At 38.1% G+C, this 26,678-nt stretch overlaps 1 protein-coding gene across 1 annotated transcript in view; it reads left to right on the top strand.

The window, feature by feature from the left end:
• ATM (ATM serine/threonine kinase) overlaps positions 1-26,473 on the top strand; it is a 178,344-nt gene extending 151,871 nt beyond the window's left edge. Inside the window, exons 55-61 of the mRNA XM_011984759.1 lie at positions 4,948-5,097; positions 9,780-9,945; positions 11,311-11,397; positions 17,062-17,176; positions 18,252-18,315; positions 22,502-22,638; positions 22,742-26,473. Of these exons, the coding sequence (XP_011840149.1) occupies positions 4,948-5,097; positions 9,780-9,945; positions 11,311-11,397; positions 17,062-17,176; positions 18,252-18,315; positions 22,502-22,638; positions 22,742-22,925 (903 nt within the window). The 3' untranslated portion in view covers positions 22,926-26,473. The remainder of the gene's footprint in view (positions 1-4,947; positions 5,098-9,779; positions 9,946-11,310; positions 11,398-17,061; positions 17,177-18,251; positions 18,316-22,501; positions 22,639-22,741) is intronic.
• Positions 26,474-26,678: the final 205 nt, after the last annotated feature.

Raw genomic sequence — 26,678 nt, 5'->3', positions numbered from 1 at the left:
GGGCTATAGGAGCACCTCCTGAACTCTCAGAAAGTAGCTAAGATTTCCAATCAGGTACACAATTGAACCTCCAAAGTTCATTGCTGTAAAGTACAAAAAAGCCAATGCCTGACCTAGAATATCTTGAAGGCAGGAATTACTAAACTTTCATCTCTACCTTATGACTTTTTCAACAGCTAGTTTTCACACAAAACTATTTTACCATATAAATTATTCCATTAAGATTTCTAGCCGGGCATGGTGGCCCACACCTGTAATCCCAGTACTTCAGGAGGCCGAGGTGGGTGGATCACTTCAGGCCAGGAGTTTGAGACCAGCCTGGTGAACATGGCCAAACCCCATCTCTACTAAAAATACAAAAAAATTAGCCAGGCATGGTGGCACATGCCTCTAGTCTCAGCTACTCGGGAGGCTGAGGTGAGAGAATCACTTCAACCGGACGGCAGAGATTGCAGTGAGCCGAGGTTGTACCACTGCACTCCAGCCTAGGTGACAGACCGAGACTTCGTCTTAAGAAAAGAAAAATGTCTAGAGGCCAGATGCAGTGGGTCACGCCTGTAATCTCAGCACTTTGAGAGGCCAAGGCAGTAGGATCACTTGAGGCCAGTAGTTTGAAACCAACCTGGGCAACATAGCAAGACCTCATCTCTACAAAAAATTAAAAATGTAGCTGGCCATGGTAGCATGCACCTATAGTCCTAGCTACTCAAGAAGCTAAAGCGGGAGGATTGCTTGAAATCAGGAGTTTGGGGCTGTACATGAGCTGTGATCATGCCACTGCAGTTCAGTCTGGGCAGCAGAGTAAGACCTTGTCTTAAACCAAAAAAGGGGGGGGAGTAACCCAGGTAATTAATTGAGTATTTAATGTTATACATCTCAATGTTAAAGTATAACCTCTAAACGCAACAGTTTAGGTTTCACTATTTCTTAGAATTACAACAATAAGCCAATTATGTTATTCTGTGATTACTCCCAGAATGTGAAAGTTGTGTCATCATTATGTTAAACTAACTGTTCTTGCCTTTAGTTGAAGTTCCCTAGACTACAGCGAAGTAGTCTACCCAGTCCAGTCATCTGTAGAGTCATTCCCAATCCTGAGATTCAGGTCTTCTGTGGTCATTGTGTCACCAAGAGCAAACATTGACTACCTGGAACTAAATCTTGGTATACAAACCTTGTGCTATTGTGCAACCTCAAAAGGAGAGACTTGTATATTGAGGCATGCCAGATATGTCTTGTCAGAGAATCAGATGGAAATGAAGACAGTTCTTATTGTATATGTTGATAACTCAGACATACCCTTAACATTAACCAGAATTAGGGTGGCTGACCCCATTTTTCTCCACCAAAACTATGCATTGTTACAAAGTATACTGAACAAGCCTAAAATCTTAGGTGTCAGAGGATTTGTTTTCTAAAAGGCAAGTCTCCAATATGTAAGTGCTGAAAGGAGCTTTGTATTTAACCTGATCATCCTGCCTTGTGCCAATAAATAATTTTTATTCCTTGTCATGCATATTTCAGAGCCTCCATCTCAGTCATGGTTCTGGGGAGAGAAGCCATAATATCTTAAGGCATTCACTGAATATAATGAATTAACTTCATTTCTGTGTATCTAGGATGGTATCAGCTGTGTATTTTGAGAGAACTGAGGAAATAGTCATCAGTCCTTTTCTGTGGTATTTACACAAAATACCCAGATACCCAATTGAAATTTTACAGAGAATCTTTAGTACCAGAGAAAACACTGTCATTTGCTTTTTGAAATTCAAATTCAGCTCTTTCTCCAACCACCAACATCACAGTTGAGACTCTAAGCTGAGGCAGAAAAAAGCTAACCTATTCCTTTCTACATCAATCTCTCAACAAAAAATAAGGGTTTGATTCCCCCCCCTCCGAACTAGATATTGATAGAGAGTAATCAATGTAAAAGAGACTTTAGACAGAGTACACTACACTGCAAGAATGTTAATGTGATCAAGCATCAAGGGTCACAGCTAACTCAAAGTCAAAGAGCAGGGGAGAGGGCAATGTAGAATACTCAGGCAAGAAGGGAAGTCAGAAAGGCCATGAGATCATTCGTTTGTTCAATAAATGTGAATTTATATGCCTATGTTGGGTTAGATACTCTAGTGAGTGCTAGGTCTATAGAAGCAGTAAAACATCGCCCTAGTCCTTAAGGTGTTCACATTCTAATAGGGAAGATAAACATAATAAACATAATTAAAATGCAAAGTGTATTGTTAGAGATGGCACCACCTTCACTTGGTTGCTCAGACTGAAACCTAGAGGCTATATTTTCTTTTTTTATTATTATGGAAAATTTCAAACATACAAAAGGAGACATCATGAACCCCCTTGTACTCGTCACTCAGCTTCAGCAGTTACCAACTCATGGGCAATTTTGTTCCATTTCTCCTTCCACCAACTTCCTTCCAATATTATTTTAAAGCAAGATGTCATATCATTTCATCTGTAAGCATTTCAGTGTGTAGATTTATAAGATAATGTCTGTTTTAAAAAACCATTATCACAATACTGTCATCACTCCTAAAACAATTCACAAAAATTCCTAAATGTCACCAAGTAATGGGAGTCATTTTAAACTCTTGTTTCTCTCAAGTCTCGTCTATTCCATCAGCAAGTCCTATTGGTCAACTTCCAGGCAGGTCACTTTTTACCACCCCTGCTATTACCACCCTACTTCTACAGTCACATCTCTGTAGATACTAGCGTTCAAACCAACAGTTTACTTCTGCTCTTGGTTTTCAAAAGCTAGTTTTATTCATAACTGTTAGAGTGATCCTTTTAAAAGTATCTAAGACAGAATACTGTTATCATTCGGTATCTGTGGGGGATTGTTTCCAGAGCCCCCTGTGGATACTAAAATCAAGTCCCTTATATACAGTGGTGTATGTAGCATTTGCCTGTAACCTATGCACCTTCTCCCATGTACTGTAAATCATCTCAGGGTTACTTAAAATACCTTATATAGTGTAAATGCTATGTAAATAGTTGTTTTACTGTATTGGTTTTTAAAATCTGTGTTTTATTGGATTGTTTTTATTGAGGGTTTTTTGGTGAATATTTTTGATCCACAGTTGGTTGAATCTGCGGATGCAGAGGGCCAGCCATATTCCATTTTCCTGTTCAGAACCCCAGATGAGTTCACACTGTCCCTGAATGACAGCTCTCTAAGTCATCTGCCTCTGCTGTTCTCCCTCCAGCCTTATCTGCCAGTCTCCTCACACTCCTCTCACTTTCTGCTTGTATAGATGAGTCATCTTCACTTGACTTACCTGGTCTTTTGCAATAGCTTAGACACACCAATTTGTTTCTGCCTCAGGGCTTTTCTGCTTCTGCCTGGAATGCTTTTCCCTCAGATCTTCACACCAGTCACTCCCTTCATTCAGGCTTCTGCTCCAGTGTTACTCTCAGAAAGGCCTCCAAGCATGTTGCCATTACCCACTTTCTCTCTTTTTTAAACTTATGTTTTGTTCTCTTATACTTATTATCTAATATCATGAAATGTTTATTAGGATATATGTTCCTCACCAGAATGAAACTTTATGAGGGCATAGTCTTCATCTGCCTTTTTGCCAGTCTGTTTTCAGTGCCCTAGCCCTGTGTGTAACACATAATACACCCCCAACAAATATATGTTAATAAATTAATCAAATGCTTCCTTAAGACACAAAACAGTTCAACGTATGTGAGAAAATTAAAATTAAAAAATGTATAGAATTAAAGACACCATAAAGACGAGTGACCAGCTGAGGAAATGAATATAATAATGTTAATTAGAACAAAAAGGATCATGAGATTTTCTTTTGCATTTTTTTTTTTTCTTTTTTAGCTCATCAGCAATCGTTAGTGTTGGCATATTTTATGTATGGCCCAAGACAATTCTTTCAGTGTGTCTCAGGGAATCCAAAAGATTGGACACTGCTGCCTAGAGAAAATGAAATATGTTCAGGAGTAGTTTATTTCATTGCAGCAATATTTCATGGAAATGTGGAAACAATGTAAATGCAGATTGGATAATTGTGGTGTATTTATGTAGTATATAGCTGTTGAATGATATAGAGTTAAATATGCTCACATAGTTAGGATAAAATAGTATTGAATAAAAAACCAAATTATAGAAGTTTACATGTAGTATCATAATTTCACTTAATACTTACAACTATTTGTGTACATATAGCTTTGAAATAAAAGTATACCAAAAAATACATGACCATGATAAACCAGCTAATGTCGTCTTGACGGTGGGGAGGGACTTGGGGTCAGTGAAGCACACAACGGGGAGCTTCATCTCTTCCCCAGCAAATGTCAGAAAATCCTAGATTTGATATGGCTGTTTAATGGATAAAAGTGTATCTGTTAATATCATTTTCTACACTTTATGTATGCTTATAATTTTTAAAAATTTCCTTGTAAAATTGCTTATTTTATATTTAGGAGTACATTTTCTCTCTGTGAAGATAATAACACTGTAAAGCAAGAGTACATGTAATTTCAGTAATGAAGTTACACTAAAATTGAGATCACATTCAGGGGTAATAATTTCCAAGTGAAGCTCCCCGACTTTAATTGATATTAAAATGGTAAGGAAAACAGTTAATTCCTCTCCTAACTAGACAAAGTAAGTATGGATTAATGACAGATGATGGTGAGTGTAATTAACAGGAGTGACCTCTCAGAGAATCGTGGGGATTGAGTGATGGGCAGGCTCTCAAACATCTAGGCAGCTGACTGGAAAATTACATTCTTTGAGCTTAAGTTTATTTCTGGTTGGTTTCCTCCAAGGAGCTTTGTCTTCTATGAACAGAGAAATATTAATACAACTTGAAAAAAATGCTTTGCACTGACTCTGATAGTTGAATGATCATCAAATGCTCTTTAATGGCCTTTTAAAATTAAAAGGTATTTAATCTGTAACTCCAGGTGGTTCCCCTCTCTCAGCGAAGTGGTGTTCTTGAATGGTGTACAGGAACTATCCCTATTGGTGAATTTCTTGTTAACAATGAAGATGGTGCTCATAAAAGATACAGGCCAAATGATTTCAGTGCCTTTCAATGCCAAAAGAAAATGATGGTGAGTGACACCCAAAATTAAAGCTTATTGCAAGATTATTTAATGGCTTATTAAAGCTGACAGCTATCAGATATTGTAGAATACAAAAAAACTTAAATTTCATCAGGTAATTGTCAAAGATAATAAGTAAAAGAAAGTAAACTCATCAGAATGAAAGTGTGTGAGTGAAAACGGAAGGATTTTATAAACTACGTATGTCATCCCTTGTCAGATAAGAAATGTAAAGGTTATTCAATGCGTGCTGATTTGTTTTCAATTTGGGAATAAACTAATTCTTAACAAACAAAACACTAAAATGCCAGGCACGATGGCAGGCACCTGTAATCCCAGCCACTTGAGAGGCTGAGTCTGTGGGATCACTTGAGCCCAGGATTTTGAGGCCAGCCTTGGCAACAGAGCAAGACCCCATCTCTAAAAAACAGACACACACTAAAACAACAACAACAAGAGTATGAAGTAATTTTTTATGAAATTGAAATAGAAAACCTTCTAAGACATTTACAGTGTCACATTGGCCATCTAGTCTGATACTCATTCACAGAATCAGAAACATTTATTGTATGCTTTCTATCTACCAGGTACCCAGTCACTCCCTTCATTCAGGCTTCTGCTCCAGTGTTACCCTCAGAAAGGCCTCCAAGCATGTTGCCATTACCCACTTTCTCTCTTTTTTAAACTTATGTTTTGTTCTCTTATACTTATTATCTAATATCATGAAATGTTTATTAGGATATATGTTCCTCACCAGAATGAAACTTTATGAGGGCATAGTCTTCATCTGCCTTTTTGCCAGTCTGTTTTCAGTGCCCTAGCCCTGTGTGTAATACATAATACACCCCCAACAAATATATGTTAATAAATTAATCAAATGCTTCCTTAAGACACAAAACAGTTCAACGTATGTGAGAAAATTAAAATTAAAAAATGTATAGAATTAAAGACACCATAAAGACGAGTGACCAGCTGAGGAAATGAATATAATAATGTTAATTAGAACAAAAAGGATCATGAGATTTTCTTTTGCATTTTTTTTTTTCTTTTTTAGCTCATCAGCAATCGTTAGTGTTGGCATATTTTATGTATGGCCCAAGACAATTCTTTCAGTGTGTCTCAGGGAATCCAAAAGATTGGACACTGCTGCCTAGAGAAAATGAAATATGTTCAGGAGTAGTTTATTTCATTGCAGCAATATTTCATGGAAATGTGGAAACAATGTAAATGCAGATTGGATAATTGTGGTGTATTTATGTAGTATATAGCTGTTGAATGATATAGAGTTAAATATGCTCACATAGTTAGGATAAAATAGTATTGAATAAAAAACCAAATTATAGAAGTTTACATGTAGTATCATAATTTCACTTAATACTTACAACTATTTGTGTACATATAGCTTTGAAATAAAAGTATACCAAAAAATACATGACCATGATAAACCAGCTAATGTCGTCTTGACGGTGGGGAGGGACTTGGGGTCAGTGAAGCACACAACGGGGAGCTTCATCTCTTCCCCAGCAAATGTCAGAAAATCCTAGATTTGATATGGCTGTTTAATGGATAAAAGTGTATCTGTTAATATCATTTTCTACACTTTATGTATGCTTATAATTTTTAAAAATTTCCTTGTAAAATTGCTTATTTTATATTTAGGAGTACATTTTCTCTCTGTGAAGATAATAACACTGTAAAGCAAGAGTACATGTAATTTCAGTAATGAAGTTACACTAAAATTGAGATCACATTCAGGGGTAATAATTTCCAAGTGAAGCTCCCCGACTTTAATTGATATTAAAATGGTAAGGAAAACAGTTAATTCCTCTCCTAACTAGACAAAGTAAGTATGGATTAATGACAGATGATGGTGAGTGTAATTAACAGGAGTGACCTCTCAGAGAATCGTGGGGATTGAGTGATGGGCAGGCTCTCAAACATCTAGGCAGCTGACTGGAAAATTACATTCTTTGAGCTTAAGTTTATTTCTGGTTGGTTTCCTCCAAGGAGCTTTGTCTTCTATGAACAGAGAAATATTAATACAACTTGAAAAAAATGCTTTGCACTGACTCTGATAGTTGAATGATCATCAAATGCTCTTTAATGGCCTTTTAAAATTAAAAGGTATTTAATCTGTAACTCCAGGTGGTTCCCCTCTCTCAGCGAAGTGGTGTTCTTGAATGGTGTACAGGAACTATCCCTATTGGTGAATTTCTTGTTAACAATGAAGATGGTGCTCATAAAAGATACAGGCCAAATGATTTCAGTGCCTTTCAATGCCAAAAGAAAATGATGGTGAGTGACACCCAAAATTAAAGCTTATTGCAAGATTATTTAATGGCTTATTAAAGCTGACAGCTATCAGATATTGTAGAATACAAAAAAACTTAAATTTCATCAGGTAATTGTCAAAGATAATAAGTAAAAGAAAGTAAACTCATCAGAATGAAAGTGTGTGAGTGAAAAAGGAAGGATTTTATAAACTACGTATGTCATCCCTTGTCAGATAAGAAATGTAAAGGTTATTCAATGCGTGCTGATTTGTTTTCAATTTGGGAATAAACTAATTATTAACAAACAAAACACTAAAATGCCAGGCACGATGGCAGGCACCTGTAATCCCAGCCACTTGAGAGGCTGAGTCTGTGGGATCACTTGAGCCCAGGATTTTGAGGCCAGCCTTGGCAACAGAGCAAGACCCCATCTCTAAAAAACAGACACACACTAAAACAACAACAACAAGAGTATGAAGTAATTTTTTATGAAATTGAAATAGAAAACCTTCTAAGACATTTACAGTGTCACATTGGCCATCTAGTCTGATACTCATTCACAGAATCAGAAACATTTATTGTATGCTTTCTATCTACCAGGTACTGTGCTGACTTCAGACTTCACAAATAGTATGACTAATCATCATGATCCTTATCCCCATTTTAAAATGAGAAGTTCAGAGAACTTTCCCAAAGCCAGTGAGCTAATAAACAGAGCAAGGATTTGAGCCTTGTCTAAATCCAAAATCCATTTACTTTTCATTTTATTGTGCTTTCTGTGACATGTTTTTAAAAATATGTGGTAAGTGCTATAGGTGTTGTGATGGAAATCTGTACCTGGCACACAGGGTACAGTGTAGGTATGGAGAAGGAAGTGCTTAGTTCTGCCTGGGGTGGAGAGAATAAAGATAAGTAGATCCAAGAAATGCTTCACAGAGGAAAGTGTGTGTGAACCAAGTTTTGTAAATGAGTTGTTTTTCAGGCAGAAGGAGCATATAAGCAAAGGAGAAGAGGCATGAGCAGGCGCAGACAACGTAAGCATAGCCTTAGTGTTTGAGGAAGAAAAGATGAGATTGGAGCAGTAGTTGTTGGTCAGAAGATGGAGTGTTGCTTTATGAAATGCAAAGGAGTTTGCAATTTATGCTATAGGTCTTATAAGACCCTAAAGGATAGTAATATCAGACTTGCATTTTAGAAAGAAACTCCGACAGCACTGTGGGTTCTATTTTTGAGAATGCAGACTGGAGGCATGAGATGGTCTGAACTGAGATGAATAGCAGTAGGAAGGGAGAATCGTGGGTAGAGATGAGAAATATGAAGGAGACAGAATTCACAGGATTTGACTGCTGATTAAAAATAAGGTTGGGGGGCAGGTGTGGTAGCGCATGCCTGTAATCCCAGCACTTAAAGGAGACCAAGGCAGGAGGATTGCTTGAGCCCAGGAGTTTAAGACTAGCCTGGGAAATATAGTTAGACCCCATCTCTACAAAAAATAAAAAGTCAGCCAGGTAGTGGTGGCACGTGCCTGTAATCGCAGCTACTCAAGAGGCTGAGGTGGAAGGATTGCTTGAGCCCAGGGGCCAAAGTTGCAATGAGCTGTGATCACACCCCTGCACTCCAGTCCAGGTGATGGAGACCCTGTCACCCTGTCTCAAAAAAAAAAATAAAAAAATAAAAAAAATAAAAAATGTTGGAGAAAAGGAGTAGCCAGTGCCTCCCAGTTTTCTGGCTGGGGCAGCTGGGTAGACGGTGAAGCTCTTTACTGAATTGAAGAATAGAAGAGGTGACTAAAGTTTGCCAGAGATGAAGAAGTATTTGTTTGGATTTGGAAGTGATCCAAGTGAAGATGTTGGATGGGCAGCTGGAGAAGCACATTAAGCTAAAGCTTAATAAAGATATCTGGGCCAAACATACAGATTTAGAAATCATCAGCATATAGATGGGAGGGAGTTGAAGTCGGTAAGCTTTGCTTCAGGTAGTATTTTACCTGAATATGTTGGAGGATAGAGATCTGAGTCATGTCACCTGCCATCCATGAGGGATTCCTCTGTTCTCTCCCTTTTCCTGTTTTCTGTTGCAACCCAATGTTGTGATGCCATCTGAGCTACTGGAACTAGTGAGGTGTTTCTGTCTTTGCTTCTGCTTAAGATTACAGGATTATTCAAATTAGAATTTAATCAAAACAAGTAACAGTCACCGTAGGTGTGCTTCCTTCCCCAACGATTAATAACGGAAATCCTAAAGGGATTATCACTTGTAATTGATTGGTTCCCTGTCCAGACTGTTAGCTTCTTGTAGGTAATGTATCCTATTCATCTTTATTGCCCCTATATCTGTCATATTTTTATATAAAAATGTGGATATTAGTTTAATCGAACACAATATTGAAAAATAATTATATATATGCTCTATTTAAAGGAGGTGCAAAAAAAGTCTTTTGAAGATAAATATGAAGTCTTCATGGATGTTTGCCAAAATTTTCAACCAGTTTTCCGTTACTTCTGCATGGAAAAATTCTTGGATCCAGCTATTTGGTTTGAGAAGCGATTGGCTTATACGCGCAGTGTAGCCACGTCTTCTATTGGTAATCTTGTACATATAGTAGATTCAGCACTTCGTTGTTTGGCAGGTTTCATTTTTGTTTGATTCAGCACTTTTTTTACATTCTGAGTTGCAGGGGGATGATAGTGATGATGTAGTTAGTAACCAAACTATCTTCATTATTAAATCACTATGTTTCTTGTTCATCCTGATTCTTAGCATCTACCTTTTTATAACTTATGTGAAGAGAATTCTCGTACTTTGATAAATAATAAAAAGACAGGGTTTTCTTCTTCGTTTTATAGTTAATGTGGCGTATTTTCTCTCCTCAATGTATTATTTTCTGAGACTTTCTTTGGAAAATAATAAAACCTGTGATAACTTACTTCCTTTAATTATTTTTGTTCTTTTGCATATAACCTCTAAAATAACTCTAAATATTATCACCTAGTGATTAATATTAATAGAATTTTGTTTTCAGAATAGAAATCATGAGATATATTTAAATATTTTGTATACAATATATATTTTGACTTTTTTCCCCTAAGAAATTAGAATAGGTAGATAGTATGGTTAACAAAATCCCAGAGCATGAGAACTAATGGAAACATAGAGATCATTTAATCTATTGTTTCTTTTTTTTAAACTAAAGATGACTCATCACTTATGTACTATATCCCAGGAAGGCAGGGCTTGTATGTTTTGAAAGAGTTCCCAGGTAATTGTGAAACTCTCTTCTACACAGAGAATCACTAATCAGATACAACTAGTTTATAAACAAGAAAGTAGGCCTAGTTAATGACAGAGTGAGCCAGATATCCAATCATTCCGACTCCCTACCCAATGTTTTTTTTGTAATGCCATGTGATTTCTCTCCCATCAGATGTCATCATCTGTCTGAAATACAGAAATGCAGTTTTTTGGGGGGATATATACCTGGTGAAATGAAATGAATTAATGGTTAATTTGTGTTAAATATAATTCATCAAGGAGAAGAAAGTTTCACTGAAGAGTGAAGAGTTTATCCATAGACTTCTTATAAGTATGTTCAGTAAAAATTTGAGTACATATAATGCACTGTTTTGGCCCAGGTAAATAATGGGTCTCAACTTTAGCCACAATAATTTGTTAAGTACTAATATTTTAAAATGTGTGCCTATTAGTAAGCAAATTTTTTTAGCAAATCATCTAGGATTTGTAAAATGCAGTATGCATTAAAATAGCTGGTAAGATTTGAGTTAAACTCAATATGGCCAGTTATGCACATCATTTAAGTAGGCTAAAAATCCTAAACTACTTAAAGATTATACCAAGTCAGTGGTCTTAATTGAAATTATGGCTGTATATTAGAAAGAGATGGAATCAGTGATTTCAGATTGTTCGTTTTTGTTTTTTGTTTTTTTTCCAGTTGGTTACATACTTGGACTTGGTGATAGACATGTACAGAATATCTTGATAAATGAGCAGTCAGCAGAACTTGTACATATAGATTTGGGTAAGTAATCAAATCTATGTATCTTTATTCTTTTTAATAAATATTTGGTCATCATGGAATGTTGTTTGCCTACCAAGATATTACAAATATAAGAGAGACAGATACATCAAAGCAGTAAATATTGGTGTTTTTTGTTTTCAGCATAAACAGTTGTGCTGGAAGAAACAGTTAACTCTGCCTGGGATACTGAGTGAAACTTAATAGATGAGGTGACGTTTGAGCCTGGTCTTCAAGAAAGAAAGGAAGCATAATTCAGACAGAAGATAGAGCAGATTCAGAAGAAGGAATCAGGGCTATTCCACCAAAACAAGGAGTAATTTTAAGATGTAGCATGTTGTGGGAGTGGTGAGACATTAAATGTGTCTGGAGTGAAGTATGCTTGTAGTTGAGTCGCTTGAGCGAGAGATTGGTACTGGACTGTAAAAAGTCAGGCTGAGGAGTTTCAGCTTCAGTGCGTTAACCCATAGGAAATAAATGAAGGACATAATCATATTTTATTTTCAGAAAGATAATTTTAGGAGCACTTTGGGGAGTGGTATTGGCAACAGGAAGAAAAATTAAGGGATATTATAATAGGTTAGCAGAGAAATGATGAAGATTTTTACTAAAGTTGTAGAAACCAGAAGATTGGATTTGAGGGACATTTTTGTAGTAAACTGTACCAGTGATACTAAATGAGGAAATAGTGGGAGAGTGAGGCTCCCGGATAACTGAAGCTTCTAGCTAAGGAGTATATCAAGTTTTGTAAATAATAAGAAAGCGATGAATTTGGTTTTGCGCATTATTTTGAAGTATTAATGGGATTTATAGGTGGAATGGACAGTTTAATATATAAGAAAGAAAGGAGTGTGAATGTAATGACGGAGATCCAGAATCTTCAGCAAATAGATTTCTGTTGAAGTCGCTGGGCTAGAGGAGGTTCTGATCTTACACATCATCCTCGATAAAGAGACCTAAAGATGAACTCATAAGGAAAGTGAGCCTTGGAAAGGCTGAGCCAGAAAAAAATTGAGAAGTACGCAAGTCTTGAAAACTAGGAAGTCAGGATCTTGGAAGGCAAGAGGGGAAAGTATGTTATGAAAGAAATAGTGCTCAATAGTATCTGATACAGAAAGGTCAGAGAGGATGAATGCTGAAAATAGACCTCTGAATTTAACAAGTAATCAATCTTAGAGGCCTTGGAAGTCGCCTTTGGATAGAATGGAGGAAACCATACTGTAAAAAGGCAAGGACTGAATGGAAGTTAGGGATGTGTAGATTAAGAATGTGAAATCTGCCAGGCACAGATCACAAGGTCAGAAGATCAAGACCATCCTGGCCAACATGGTGAAACCCCATCTCTACTAAAATACAAAAAATTAGCCTGGTGTGGTGGTGGGCGCCTGTAGTCCCAGCTACTTGAGAGGTTGAGGCAGGAGAATTGCTTGAACCTGGGAGGCAGGGGTTGCAGTGAGCCAAGATCAAGCCACTGCACTGCAGCCTGCCGATAGAGCAAGACTCCGTCTCAAAAAAAAAAGAATGTGGAATATTCCTATAAGAAGTTTAGAAGGGAAGGGAAGGATGGCAGAGAAGTTTGCTGCAGGGATGAGAGACACCTTTGGTCCTTGCTTTTTTAAGATAGGAGAGGTGTAAACATGTTAGATATTGAAGATACAGGAGAAAAACAAAAGATAATTGAAATAGCAAGCGATATCATAAAGTACGTAAGTCTGGTAGCATTGGCTTTAGATTGGAGGCATGTTAGCTTTTCTGCTGAGAGAGGAGGAAAAGTGATGCCAATAGGAAAGTCTTAAGCTGGAGGGGAAGGAGTATGAAGGAATTATATTTGCTATTCTGTTTTCGCTGAGAAATAGAAAGCATGCTCATTTGCTAAGAATTGGAGGGATGTTAACTGTCCTTAAAAGAACAATAAAATTCTAAAATTTACCATGGAAATGAGACCAAGACCTGACTAGAAAGGGATAAATAAATAAGACATGCCAAGCAGTTTAAGGGACACTTTCAATCCTAAATTTGTAGTGGAGCCAGTAGGGTTGTTGTATGATTTTCCAGCAGTCCTCAACATCCTTGGAGCTTAAGTTGTAGTTTAAAATGGTAGATGTGGCGGAGGGACAAGGGGACAAACAGATTTGAAGCGCTGATGAGAGTAATCAAGCTTATTCTGTACCCATGGGCTGAGTTAGGGAAGGAAGAGGGCTAATAAACTAGAAATCTCAGTCAAATTCAGAGACTGTTTAGTAAGAATAAGGGGTCGAAGGAGAAGAGGTTTTGATTGGAATGTACAATTTACAATGTCTAAGAGCGTGCAGTCTTAGGAGACTCATTTCTGGAGTGCAACCCATATGAGTGGTTCGCTAAGAGAGAATGAAATTGAATTCCATTAGAACAGAGATGGTCATGGATATTATATGGTTGTCCCCAGAATGAATTCTAGAGTTGGGACAGAGGAGAAGATTGTGAGCTAGGTCCATGCCAACATTCAGTGAATGTGAGAGAAAACCTTACAGGTTTACATAGTAAACATGAAGATGGGAGGGATTTGTTAGAGCCAGAAGGTGGGGATCTCAACAGGGGAGTGAGACTTTATCTGAGAATGAAAGGGCAGTGGTCTGGAAGATTTTATTTACTATATTAAAGTCAAGATATACAATATCTTGTGTCCAACCTGTGTCCATTCAGGTCGTGCTAAACCTGTGTCTATTCAGGTCGTGCTAAAAGCATCTATAAATGAGAGGGGTAAATTGGTACAACCCCTTTGGAATATTGTTTGGCATTATCCACTAAAGCTGACTTCATGTATATCCTGTGACCCACCAATTCCACTCCAACAGAAATGCACACATATGTTTAAAAATGTTTATAGTAGCACTATTCATAATAGCCCCTAACTAGAAACAATCCAGATATCCCTCATAGGTAGAATGGATGAACAAATTGTATATTTATATTCTCTTTGTATATAATGAGATTGAATGAACAATAACACACAATATGGAAGACTCTCACAAATATAATGCTAAGTGAAAGATTCCAACACAAAAGAGTCCATATGTATAATTCCATTTATATAAAATTCAAAGGCTGATAAAAATTAATGTACAGTATTAGAAATCAGGCTAGTGGTGACTCTTTGAAAGAGGTGGTTAGTGACTGGTAGAAGGGGCTGAAGGGGGGCCTCTGGAATGCTGGTGCGTTCTGTTAATGTGGATTTGTTACTTTGCAAAAATCTCAGTCACACACTTGGGTGATTTGTGTACTATTCTGTGTATATCTGTTTGGTTACCTGTTGCTGCATAACAAACCACCCCAGAATTTAGTAGCTTAAAATCACAATCTATTTATTTATTTATTTATTTATTTATTTATTATCTCTCATAGTCTGTTGACTGGGCTCAGCTGGGCAGTTTTCACTTAGGATCTCTCATGCAGATGCAGTTAGCATCTGGGGTTGGAGTTATCTTAAGACTCAGCGGGGCCAGAGTTCATGATGGCTTCTTCACTTACATGTCTGATGCTTCAGCACTCCTATGTGGCCTCTCTGTCCACAATAGTGTCCTGGACCTATTCAGCATCTTGGGGCTCCAAGGGGGAGGAAGTGGAAGTTAAGGGCTAGGCCCGCAGCTTGCACAGTATCACTGCCATCACATTCTGTTAGTCATAGTCATGCCATAGGGTCCATCCAGGTTCCTTCCTGTTTCTGGGACTCCAGTAACCCTATGTTAGGCCTTCTCACTCTATACTGTTACCTGCTAGTCTATATTTTCCAACCTTTTTTTCCTTTTTTCTGACTCATTCCTTGGTGTCCGTGGACATATCCGGGGAACCTGGACTTTCAGTCCTACTCAGCTATAGCAAACTCTTTCCCTGTTGAGTGTCAGTGGAGGCCAACTGGGGAATCTAGTCTTTTGCCCTTACCTAGCGGTAACAAGGTGGTGACTCCCAAAGGCATCAAAAGCAGAAGTTTAAGGAAGATCCTGAGTCTCATAATAACTAAAAGGTGTAGGCATCGATTGAAAATCATTAGTCATACCAGGAACAAGGAAAGTCTCAACTTTAATGAAAAATGACCACCTGTAGGTGCCAACACTGAGATGACAATGATGTTTGAATTATCTGAGATTTTAAAGCAGCCATCATAAAAACGCTTGAAGGAGCAATTATAAACATGCTTGAAACAAATGAAAATATAGTAAGTCTCAGCACAGAAATAATTAGTCTCAGTATAGAAATAGATATAAAGGAGAACCAGATGGAAATTTTAGAACAGAAAAATATAGTAAATAAAATAAATTTCAACTGCAGAATGAGGAGACAGAAGAAGTGATCAGTGAACAGAAGACAGAGCAGTAGAAATTACTCAAGCTGAGCGACAGAGGAAGAAAATTAAGAGGAAATCTTTAGCATCTAGGGCAAATCAGAGTTCCTAGACTTGATACTAGAAGAACCATCTTTAAGAACTTGCAAAACTTAACAACAAAATCTACTCATAAAATGGCCATGTACTACAAATGTATATAGCAGCTTTATTCATAATAGCCAAGAACCGGAAAAATCCAGATGTCCTACAGTGGGCAAATGCTTAAACAAACTGTGTTACATCCATGCCCTGAAATACTACTCAGCAATGAAAAGAAACAGAACTATTAATAAACATAACAATTTGGATGAATCTCCAGAGCATTAGGCAGAGTGTGAAAAGCTATTCCCAAAAGGTTACGTACTGTATGATTATTCCACTTGCATTTGTATAACATACTTGAAATGACAAAATTATAAAAATGGAGAACAGATTAGTGGTTGCTAGAAAAATAGGGGGTTAGGGGGCTGGGTGATAGGCTATGGGAAGGAAATAGGTGTGGCTGTAAAGGGCAGTATGAAGGATCCTTATGATAGGAATATTGTATATCTTGACTTCATCTATGTCAGTAGTAGTATAGTTTTGCACGATATTACAGTTGGGGTGAAATGGGTAAAAGGCATATGGGATGATCTTTCCTGTATGATTTCTTATAACTCCAAGTGAACATATAATTATAAAGTCTCATGAATTTTTTTTTTTTTTTTTTTTGAGATGGAATTTCACTCTTGTTGCCCAGGCTGGAGTGCAATGGCACCATCTCAGTTCACTGTATCCTCCACCTCCCAGGTTCAAGTGATTCTCCTGTATCAGCCTCCTGAGTAACTGGGATTACAGGCGCCTGCCACCATGCCCAGCTAATTTTTGTATTTTTAGTAGAGACATGGTTTCACCATGTTGGCCAGGCTGGTCTCTTAACTCCTGACCTCAGGTGATCAGGCCTTCTCGGCCTCTCAAGGTGCTGGGATTACAGGTGTGAGCCACGGCGCCCAGCCTAAAAATTTTTTAAATATAAATATGTCATTTCCATTGTAAATTATACCAGTAGTTACTTCATTTTTAAAAATCACCCTTTAACCTAGATTTCTCTAGTTACATCAAGAAGTTGTTATGTTATTTGGATTTGAGGTGGATCTCATAGAGAAGATGAGGAAGGCAGCCAGAGTAGAAATAAACTATTGTATGTACTAGTATTCATAGAATATAGGTAACAAATGGTTTGTTGCCTTTGTAAAGTTCACATTCTAACTGGAAAGAAAGTAAATTAGCTGCCAAACCTCCTAACTTCACTGTATTCTTTACTTTAGGTGTTGCTTTTGAACAGGGCAAAATCCTTCCTACTCCTGAGACAGTTCCTTTTAGACTCACCAGAGATATTGTGGATGGCATGGGCATTACTGGTGTTGAAGGTGTCTTCAGAAGGTAAGTGATATAAAGTAAAGGAGGGAAATAATTTTTGATGTCAAAATTACATGGGCTGGGCATGGTTCTTTGCACCTGTAATCCCAGCTACTCAGGAGGCTGAAGTGGGAGGATTGTTTGAGCCCAGGAGTTTGAGTCCAGCCTAGGCAATACAGCGAGACCCAGTCTCTAAAAAAAAATTTGTGTGTGTGTGTGTGTGTGTGTGTGTATACATATACACATATATATACACACACGGGTTAGAGATTTGTACAGATTATAGAATTTAATGCTGGAGTCATAGCCCAGTGCTTTATCAATACTAAGGAAAAGACCCTGGGTAAAAGCAATAATAGTTCCCCTTCCTTCTACCCACCTGGGACCTAAGCCCATGTAACATACATACTGTTATTCCAAACCTCCTCTGGAAGCATCCCACCTTTACTTTTAACACCTCTGTCCTGGCTGACTCCTTTTTAGTGATCAGAACTACTATTGGATGTTCATCACTGGGGATATAGAAGAGACTACATTTTTATTTATAGGAGCTTGTGTTCAGTGTAACATTGTGCTACAAAAAAAAACTTTGCAATTCCTTGTAGTTTTCTCAGCATAGGACTGTGTACTCAGATTGGGGCAGATTGAAGTCAGTGTAAACTAATAATTGCCACAATAATCAAAGACTGAGAGCTGAGCACAGTGGTGCATGACTGTAATCCCAGCTACTTGGGAGGCTGAGGCAGGAGGATGACTTGGCCCCAGGAGTTTGAGACCAGCCAGGGCAATGTAGCAAGATCCCGTTGCAAAGAAAAAAGAAAAAGGAAAGAAAATCAAAGACGGAAATAAATCTTTCGTAGTAGTGTTGTGTTATTCTTGTAAATGCCAAGCTTGTGAAATAGTCAAATACATACTTGTATTCATTTCAGGTATCTAATGAAAGCCCACTCTGCCAGGTATTATGCTATTTTGAGATACAAATTTGTAGATTATTAACAAGCATAGGCTCAGCATACTACACATGAGAGTATACAGATAAAGATATGTTGAAGACATTGGTGTGTAACAAAATCTGTATTTATAATGTGTTTGACCCTAGATGCTGTGAGAAAACCATGGAAGTGATGAGAAACTCTCAGGAAACTCTGTTAACCATTGTAGAGGTAAAGTATTTTATAAGGAAGACTTTTTTTTTTTTTTTTAAACCAGGTAGACTGTACATCATCGGGAAGCCACTGATGTGAAGAGCACTGCTTAATTTTAACATAGGGGGATGTGGCTGGGCAGCAGAAGGGAGGAGATTGCACACTTAGCCTTTTCACACATCCAAAAATACTGGTTTAGAAATGCCTTCAGCCCCCTCGAGCTGCTTGGAATGTTATAGCATTGTAAGTTAAGTAGTCTCTAGTTTTCAATTCGTAAATCAACTCTTTGACATTTAGATATTCCATGTGGTGGTATTATCTTCAGAATGGTTTCCATTAGGGCTTAAGGGAAATCGGTATCTCCTTTTTCCCTGCCCAGGTTCAGAACTAATTAGTCAGACAAATGGAGATCAAATTGTCAGCATCGTTACTAGAGGAACATGGCTTAGGAATGAGGGCCAAACTAGTTTACTGCTGGTGCTACCTCAGTACCTCTCTGCTGTCTTAACCTTGGGACTCTCAGGAACCTGAATAGGGTTTGGGCCTGCAAGAGCAAACACATGTAATCAGGATCACTGCCTTGTCTTGATCCAGGGCAGAAAAAAAGGAAGTCAGACAAATTTCAGTGTCTGTGCTGTTAGTACCTATGCCAGTCATTCACCAACCTGGTAAGGGTAAGTGAGACAAGAAATCAGGAGTGTGGCCTCCCCAGGGAAACATGGCAGGTAGAGTGCAGCATGGGCTTGCCTCTTCCACTCCTCAGCTTTTCTTCCTTTAACCTGATAATGTTGGACTTGCCGCATGTTAGTATTACTTGTACTGCTTTTAAAAAACATTGATGCTGATCAAATCCAAACCAGGTTTCTAGGGATGGGGCAGGAATATATGTATTTTAAAAAATCTCTCCTACTGTACAACTAGGATATGAAAACTGTCTTAGTTCATTGGCATTAACCATTAAGCCTGTGGTCAATAAGGGTGGGGCTTTATCCCTTGGAAGATGAGTAATGGTCCATCAGGGTGGTCCTGTGTGCACCTTTATGAACCGAGGCATCTTTATAGATCTCCTTTGGACCTCAGATGGTAATACAGATTTTGCTACGAAGAGTTTGCTGAAATAGGTCCCAGTAATATGTTGGTAAAATTAAATACAAGGCTGTGCTATTCCCAAGGTTAAAAATACATTTCTTTTTTCTTTCACCCATTTCAAATTCTGTTCATACATGTTGTCATTTGTTACAGTTTGCCATTGGTTCTGCAGTAAGAATACATGATACAGAAAATAAGCATGATGTGTAACATTTTTAAAAAAGAATACATGATAACATGGATGCCTCAATAATGTCGAAATTAAACTCTAAAGTTATATTATCTTGCACTTGGTCATGTAAGAAGCAGCAGCCCAGGCCAGGTGCGGTGGCTCACGCCTGTAATCCCGGCATTTTGAGAGGCCGAGGCGGGTGGATCACCTGAGGTTAGGAGTTCGAGACCAGTTTGGCCAACATGGTGAAACCCCATCTCTAATAAAAATACAAAAATTAGCTGGGTGTGGTGGCAGGCACCTGTAATCCCAAATTCTCAGGAGGCTGAGGCAGGAGAATCTCTTGAACCCAGGAGGCGGAGGTTATAGTGAGCTGAAATCGTGCCATTGCCCTCCAACCTGGGCGACAAGAGCAAGACTCTGTCTTTAAAAAAAAAAAAACCAGTAAAAAAAAAAAAAAAACCCAAACTTTTCAAATTAAAGAGTCAAAGCAGCTTAACATATTCTTTAGTATTTTACTCTACCTAGTCTCAGTCAGAAGGGATTTTTATGCTAAGGTGGAGTTGGGAGTTTCTTCCAGTAGTTTTATCCTACCTAACACTCACCAGAAGACGGTAGTTCTTTTAGGGCCTCAAAAATCTTACTAGTTTAATGGCAAACTGCTTATGGACTTCACTTTTTAGGGTGGTAGGAGATCAAATTAGAGAAGTGACAGTGGCCAGATCCTTTGCCATTGTAAGGACTTTGGATTTCCTGAGGGTTTTGAGTCTGAAAAGTGATTTGCATCTCCACCTACAATAACTCTCACCTTTAAACACACCCTCCAATGCTTTGTGTATTTTACACTCATCTACCTGATCTTCCCTCTGTAAATCTGTCTGAATTTCCCAAAATCATTTGGTGTGATTGTCCCAATCTTCAATAATAACTTCCCCAGTGATCTTACCACAGTAAGACCACTTTCTGCCTTCAGCTTTAGGAGGGTGCTTCTCAATAGCATCCAGCTTTAGGAGGGTGCTTCTCAATAGCATCCAGGTTCCCAGTCCTCTGGGACATCATTTCTCTCCTCTCTTGGATTCATTTATTTTCTTCTCTTAGATTTCATTGAGACACAGTCACTATTTCTGTTCTGATCTCCCTGCTTCCTAAGCCCCTCCTTCAGAGCACTTTGACCTGGGTGTATTTCCCTTTTCCTCTCAGTGTATTTGTCTCTCCTGGCCTTCAAGATTTCGTTTTCTTCCCAGTGGACCATTCTGTCCTCTTAAGATTTTATATGTTCTGCTAAGGAAATATCTCTCTCCCTCTAGCTCAACGATGCTTAGCCAAGAGCAATTTTGTCCCCTAGAGGACAGTTGGCAATGTCTGGAGGCATTTTTGGTTGTCACAATTGGGGATGGGAGATGAGGACAGTATTGGCATCTACTGAGTAGAGGCCAGGGATGCTGGTGAACACCCCAGAATGTACAAGTTAGCCCCCACAGCAAAGAAATATCCCATCCAAAATGACAGTAGTGCTGAGAGAAACCCTGCTCTCGCTTAATCAGTCTCTATTCCTTTACTGTTTCCAGCCACTTCTGTCTTGATTGTCAGACTGAAGCATAGTTTTTTACTTATTCCAGTTCCTGCTTAATTCTAATATTTCCAAGTGTGACTTGTGACACAAGCCCTTGGTTTTGAAGTAATTTGGATTTTTCTTCTACTTCAACCCAAGAAAACCATCTAGTCTATATTAGAGGCCTTCATTCCTTTTCATTAGTTCATTAATAAAATATATTAATATTTTCCTTTTGTGGGTGAAACTGGTTTGGATCTCTGAAATCTAAAGCCATGTCAATGCCCAACTTGAAGTCACATAGGAACCCTTGAACTTACGAACAAGCCACATGTAATCAAGCTCAGTTTCTCCACAGTATTTAATGGTCCTGGAGGACACTCAAAACAGCATTAAAAAATAGAGAGATTTTGGTTCTGCTAATATAGTACATGTCCTGAAACTAAATCTACTAAAGACATTTTATAGTCCCAACCTGCAGATTTACTGAGAAACTGTGTACAGGTAGCAGCAAAAAAGTGTTCCAACCTTGTAATACTGGAATGCCCTGTAGAATCAGTCTTTGTATTGTCTCCACTTACTACTAAGATTTGTAAGCATTTGCCAAAGCCTATTTTTTTTTAAGTTCTGTGTTTATAAATACCAGAGCAGTTAGCTGTTCTGACCTGCCAATATCAGATTCCTCATGACCTCACTTTCTAAAATTTAAGACCTAAAGCCACTTGCTCTAGCCATGTCAGTTGTTTTGGTATCCTAATTCTACACCTAATATATATCTCAAGATTCTAAACACAGCACCAAACCTTGGATTTTGAGGAGGTTTCAATAAATTATACCTTTTTGGATCCACCCAGATTTAGAACTGAGAGAAAAAGAGCCATAGGAATAGGGTAGAGATCAGAATTTCAGGTTTGTTACTGATAAAACTATTGGAGAAGATGGCTTAGGAGTGAGGTCCAAATAGGCTTGCTCATGCTCTCCAGTCCCCACAACCCAATCTATATATTGAGACAGCCTGACTGAGGAAGAATTGGGCCCTACAAAGCAAATACCCTAACGCAGGGTTAAGAGTAGAGAGAGAAGGAAAGAAAGTGACTAATGCTTATCTCCTTTTAATAGATTAGTTTCATCCAGTCGGGAAACATGGGTCAAGGGATGTCACCCCTAACCATGGAAGAAGAATGAATTCAGGGTTGAATGAGAAGCTTGAGCATTATGCTAGGATAGTTTCCTCCACAAGGAAACATGAAGCGTGCATGATGTTTGTTCCCCTCCCCCATCATCTACCACGTGACTGGCCTCTGTTATTTGTATGATACTGGTTCTACTGTTTCTAAGTATGTGATTAAAATGTACATTGTTCTTTTAATACATATGTTCTCTCTGTTTAGGTCCTTCTGTATGATCCACTCTTTGACTGGACCATGAATCCTTTGAAAGCTTTGTATTTACAGCAGAGGCCAGAAGATGAAACTGAGCTTCACCCTACTCTGAATGCAGATGACCAAGAATGCAAACGAAATCTCAGGTGAGCAGTATTTTAAGAAGGTCCTGTCAGTTGTTCAGATTTTCTTATTCCCAAGGCCTTTAAACTATTCACCTCACTGAAACCTTTGTGTTTTTGTCCTTAGTGATATTGACCAGAGTTTCAACAAAGTAGCTGAACGTGTCTTAATGAGACTACAAGAGAAACTGAAAGGAGTGGAAGAAGGCACTGTGCTCAGTGTTGGTGGACAAGTGAATCTGCTCATACAGCAGGCCATGGACCCCAAAAATCTCAGCCGACTTTTCCCCGGATGGAAAGCTTGGGTGTGATCTTCAGCATATGAATTACCCTTGTATTCAGCCTTTAGAAATTATATTTTAGCCTTTATTTTTAACCTGCCAACATACTTTAAATAGGGATTCATATTTAACTAAGAGAACTATTGTGGGTTTTTTTTGAATGTTGGTTTTAATACTTGATTTAATCACACCACTCAAAAATGTTTTGATGGTCTTAAGAAACATCTCTGCTCTCACTCTTTAGAAATAATGGTTATTCGGGCTGAATACAGCAGCTCACGCCTGTAATCCCGGCACTTCGGGAGGCTGAGGTGGGCGGATCACAAGGTCGGGAGTTTGAGACCAGCCTGGCCAGTATGGTGAAACCCCATCTCTACTAAAAATACAAAAATTAGCCGGGCATGGTGGTGGGCACCTATAATCCCAGCCACTCGAAAGGCAGAGGCAGGAGAATCTCTTGAACCTGGGAGGTGGAGGTTGCTATGAGCCAAAATCATGCCATTGCACTGTAGCCTGGGTGACAAGAGCAAAACTCTGTCTCAAAAAAAAAAAAAAAAAAATGGATTTGGATTTTTCCTAGTAAGATCACTGTGTTACTAAATAATGAAGCTGTTATGGAGAACAAATTTCAAAAACACAGTGTAGTTACTATTTTTTTAAGTGTGTATTGAAACTTCTCATTCTATTCTCTTTATCTTTTAAGCCCTTCTGTATTGTCCATATATGTTATCTTTCTGTGACACCTTCATATATTGCCTTCTAGTTCATGAATTCTCTTGTCAGCTGTATATAATCTCTTTTACCCTATCCCTTGGGCTTCTTCTTTCAGAAATTGTTTTTCATTTCTAATTATGCATCATTTTTTCAGATCTCTGTTTCTTGATGTCATTTTTTAATGTTTTCTTTTTATGTCACTAATTATTTTAAATGTCTGTACTTGATAGTCACTCTAATAGTTCTATTAAATTTAGTTCCTGCTGTTTATATATGTTGATTTTTGTATTTGATAGACTTTATCCATTTTTGTCTTTTTGAAGATTGAGTTTATTTTCAGCAAGGCTTTATCTATGGGAATCGTGAGTCTCTGTTTATGTCATATTCCCAGGACTGTTGCTGACACATGCCCATTCTTATTTTAAATTTCTTGGCTTTAGGGTTTCCATAACTGAAGTGTAGCATAACTTACTGATAGGAGATTTCTCAGGCCAAGGCAGACATACTTCCTCATCTCCCTGTGCTAGTGGGCAGAATATTTGATTGATGCCTTTTTCACTGAGAGTATACGCTTCCATGTGTCCCACCTTTATGGTAGGGGTGGAAGGAGGTACATTTAATTCCCACTGCCTGCCTTTGACAAGTCCTGGGTTCTTTAGTCCCCATATAGATGTCGAAGCTAAAAGCCATGGGTTAATGAACTGGCAAATTGTTCTAAGACAGCTATAGCATCAGCTCACATATTTACCTCTCTGGTTTTTCATTCCCTTCATTTTTTTTTGAGACAGAGTCTTGCTCTGTTGCCCAGGCTGGAGTCTCAGCTCACTGCAACTTCCACCTCCTGGGTTCAAGCGATTCTCCTGCCTCAGCCTCCTGAGTAGCTGGGACTATAGACGTGTGCCAACATGCCTGACTGAGTTTTGGAATTTTTAGTAGAGATGGAGTTTCACTGTGTTAGCCAGTATGGTCTCGATCACCTGACCTCGTGATCCACCTGCCTCTGCCTCCCAAAGTGCTGGGATTACAGGTGTGAGTCACCACACCCGGCCTCATTCCCCTCATTTGTGACCATAACGATTTCCCCTTACTTTCTTGTAAGTTCTGGTATGTATTTAAAAGAATGTTTTCTACATTTTATCTAGCATTTCTCTGTATTCTGTTGGAAGGGAAGGGCTTAGGTATCTAGTTTGATACACAGCTAGAAGTGGAACATTTCTCTGTCCCCCAACTGTCATCATATCAGATAAACATCAGATAAAAAGCCACCTGAAAGTAAAACTACTGACTCATGTATTAGTGAGTATAATCTCTTCTCCATCCTTAGGAAAATGTTCATCCCAGCTGCAGAGATTAACAAATGGGTGGTTGAGCTTTCTCCTCGTATTTGGACCTTGAAGGTTATATAAATTTTTTTCTTAGGAAGAGTTGGCATTTCTTTTTACTGCCAATGGCAGGCACTCATTCATATTTGATCTCCTCACATTCCCCTCCCCTAAAACCAATCTCCAGAACTTTTTGGACTATAAATTTGTTGGTTTGATTTCTGGAGAACTGTTCAGAATATTACTTTGCATTTCAAATTACAAACTTACCTTGGTGTATCTTTTTCTTATAAGCTGCCTAAATGAATATTTGGTATATATTGGTAGTTTTTACTACTATAGTAAATCAAGGAAACGCAGTAAACTTAGAATGTCTTTAAGAAAGCCCTGAAGTCTTCATGGGTGGAATTAGAAATTATCAACTAGATAATAGTATAGTTAAATGAATTTGTAGCTAATTCTTGCTAGTTGATGCATCCAGAGAGCTTTGAATAACATCATTAATCCGCTCTTTAGCCTTGCGTGGTATGCCATAAGGCTCCTATTCTGTTCAAGTATTCTAATCAATGGCTTTGAAAAGTTTATCAAATTTACATACAGATCACAGACGTAGGAGAAATAACTAATTCACAGATGACAGAATTAAGATTATAAAAGATTTTTTTTTGTATTTTTAGTAGAGACGGGGTTGCCATTGCATTCCAGCCTGGGCAACAGAGCGAGACTCTGTCTCAAAAAAAAAGGTTTGGCAAGCTGGAACACTTTCTGCAAATGACTTAGAAAACTGCCAAGGAAAAATGAGGAGTAGTTAGATTTTGAAAATATTAATCATAGAATATTTGTTGTATGCTAAGTCACTGACACATATTATATGCAGCATCTCTGATCTTTGCCTTGCAAGATTAGTGATATCCCAATTTACTGCTGGAGAAATCAAAATTTGGAGAAATAAGTTGTCCAAGGCAAGAAGATAGTAAATAAGTATAAGTGTAATATGGACAATATCTAACATGAAAAGATTTCAGGTGAAAAAAATCAGGGGTTTGCCAGTCAGTTGCTCAAAAGGTCAATGAAAACCAAATAGTGAAGCTATTAGAGAAGCTAATAAATTATAGACTGCTTGAACAGTTGTGTCCAGATTAAGGGAGATAATAGCCCTCCCACCCTACTTTGTGCAGGTCATACCTCCCCAAAGTGTCTACCTAATCAGTAGGTTCACAAAAAACTCTTGGTCGTTATAGTATATGCCTAAAATGTATGTATGCACTTAGGAATGTTAAAAATTTAAATATGGTCCAAAGCAAATAAAAGCAAAGAGGAAAAACTTTGGACATCTTAAAGACTGGAATAGTCTTTTAAAAAGTAGAAAGCCAGTATATTGGTTTGAAACACAGAGATGTGTCCCAATTTCAAGTATTTTAATTGCACCTTAATGAAATTATCTATTTTCTATAGATTTATTTTAGTACTATTGATTGTATTACTTTACTGTTACCTGAATCTATTATAAAGTGTTTTTGAATAAATAATTCTAAAAGCATATACTAAGACTCATTCACTTTATTCAAATATTTGTGTGTTCTGTGTGCCAGGCATGGGACTCGTTCCTAAGGAGAAAGCAGTGAGCAAGGCAGCCATAGTCTGCCTATCTAAAGCTCCCAATCTGAGGAGGATAGGCAACTGACGATGCAGTGTGAACCAGGGAGCCTACCGCACAGCCAGTCTGATAATGTTGCATCTCAGTTTA

This window comes from Mandrillus leucophaeus, unplaced genomic scaffold, assembly GCF_000951045.1.
Source record: "Mandrillus leucophaeus isolate KB7577 unplaced genomic scaffold, Mleu.le_1.0 Scaffold273, whole genome shotgun sequence".
Classification (NCBI taxonomy): Eukaryota; Metazoa; Chordata; class Mammalia; order Primates; family Cercopithecidae; genus Mandrillus; species Mandrillus leucophaeus.
The sequence above is the reverse complement of the archived record's forward strand: the minus strand, read 5'-3'. Positions and strand labels throughout refer to the sequence as shown.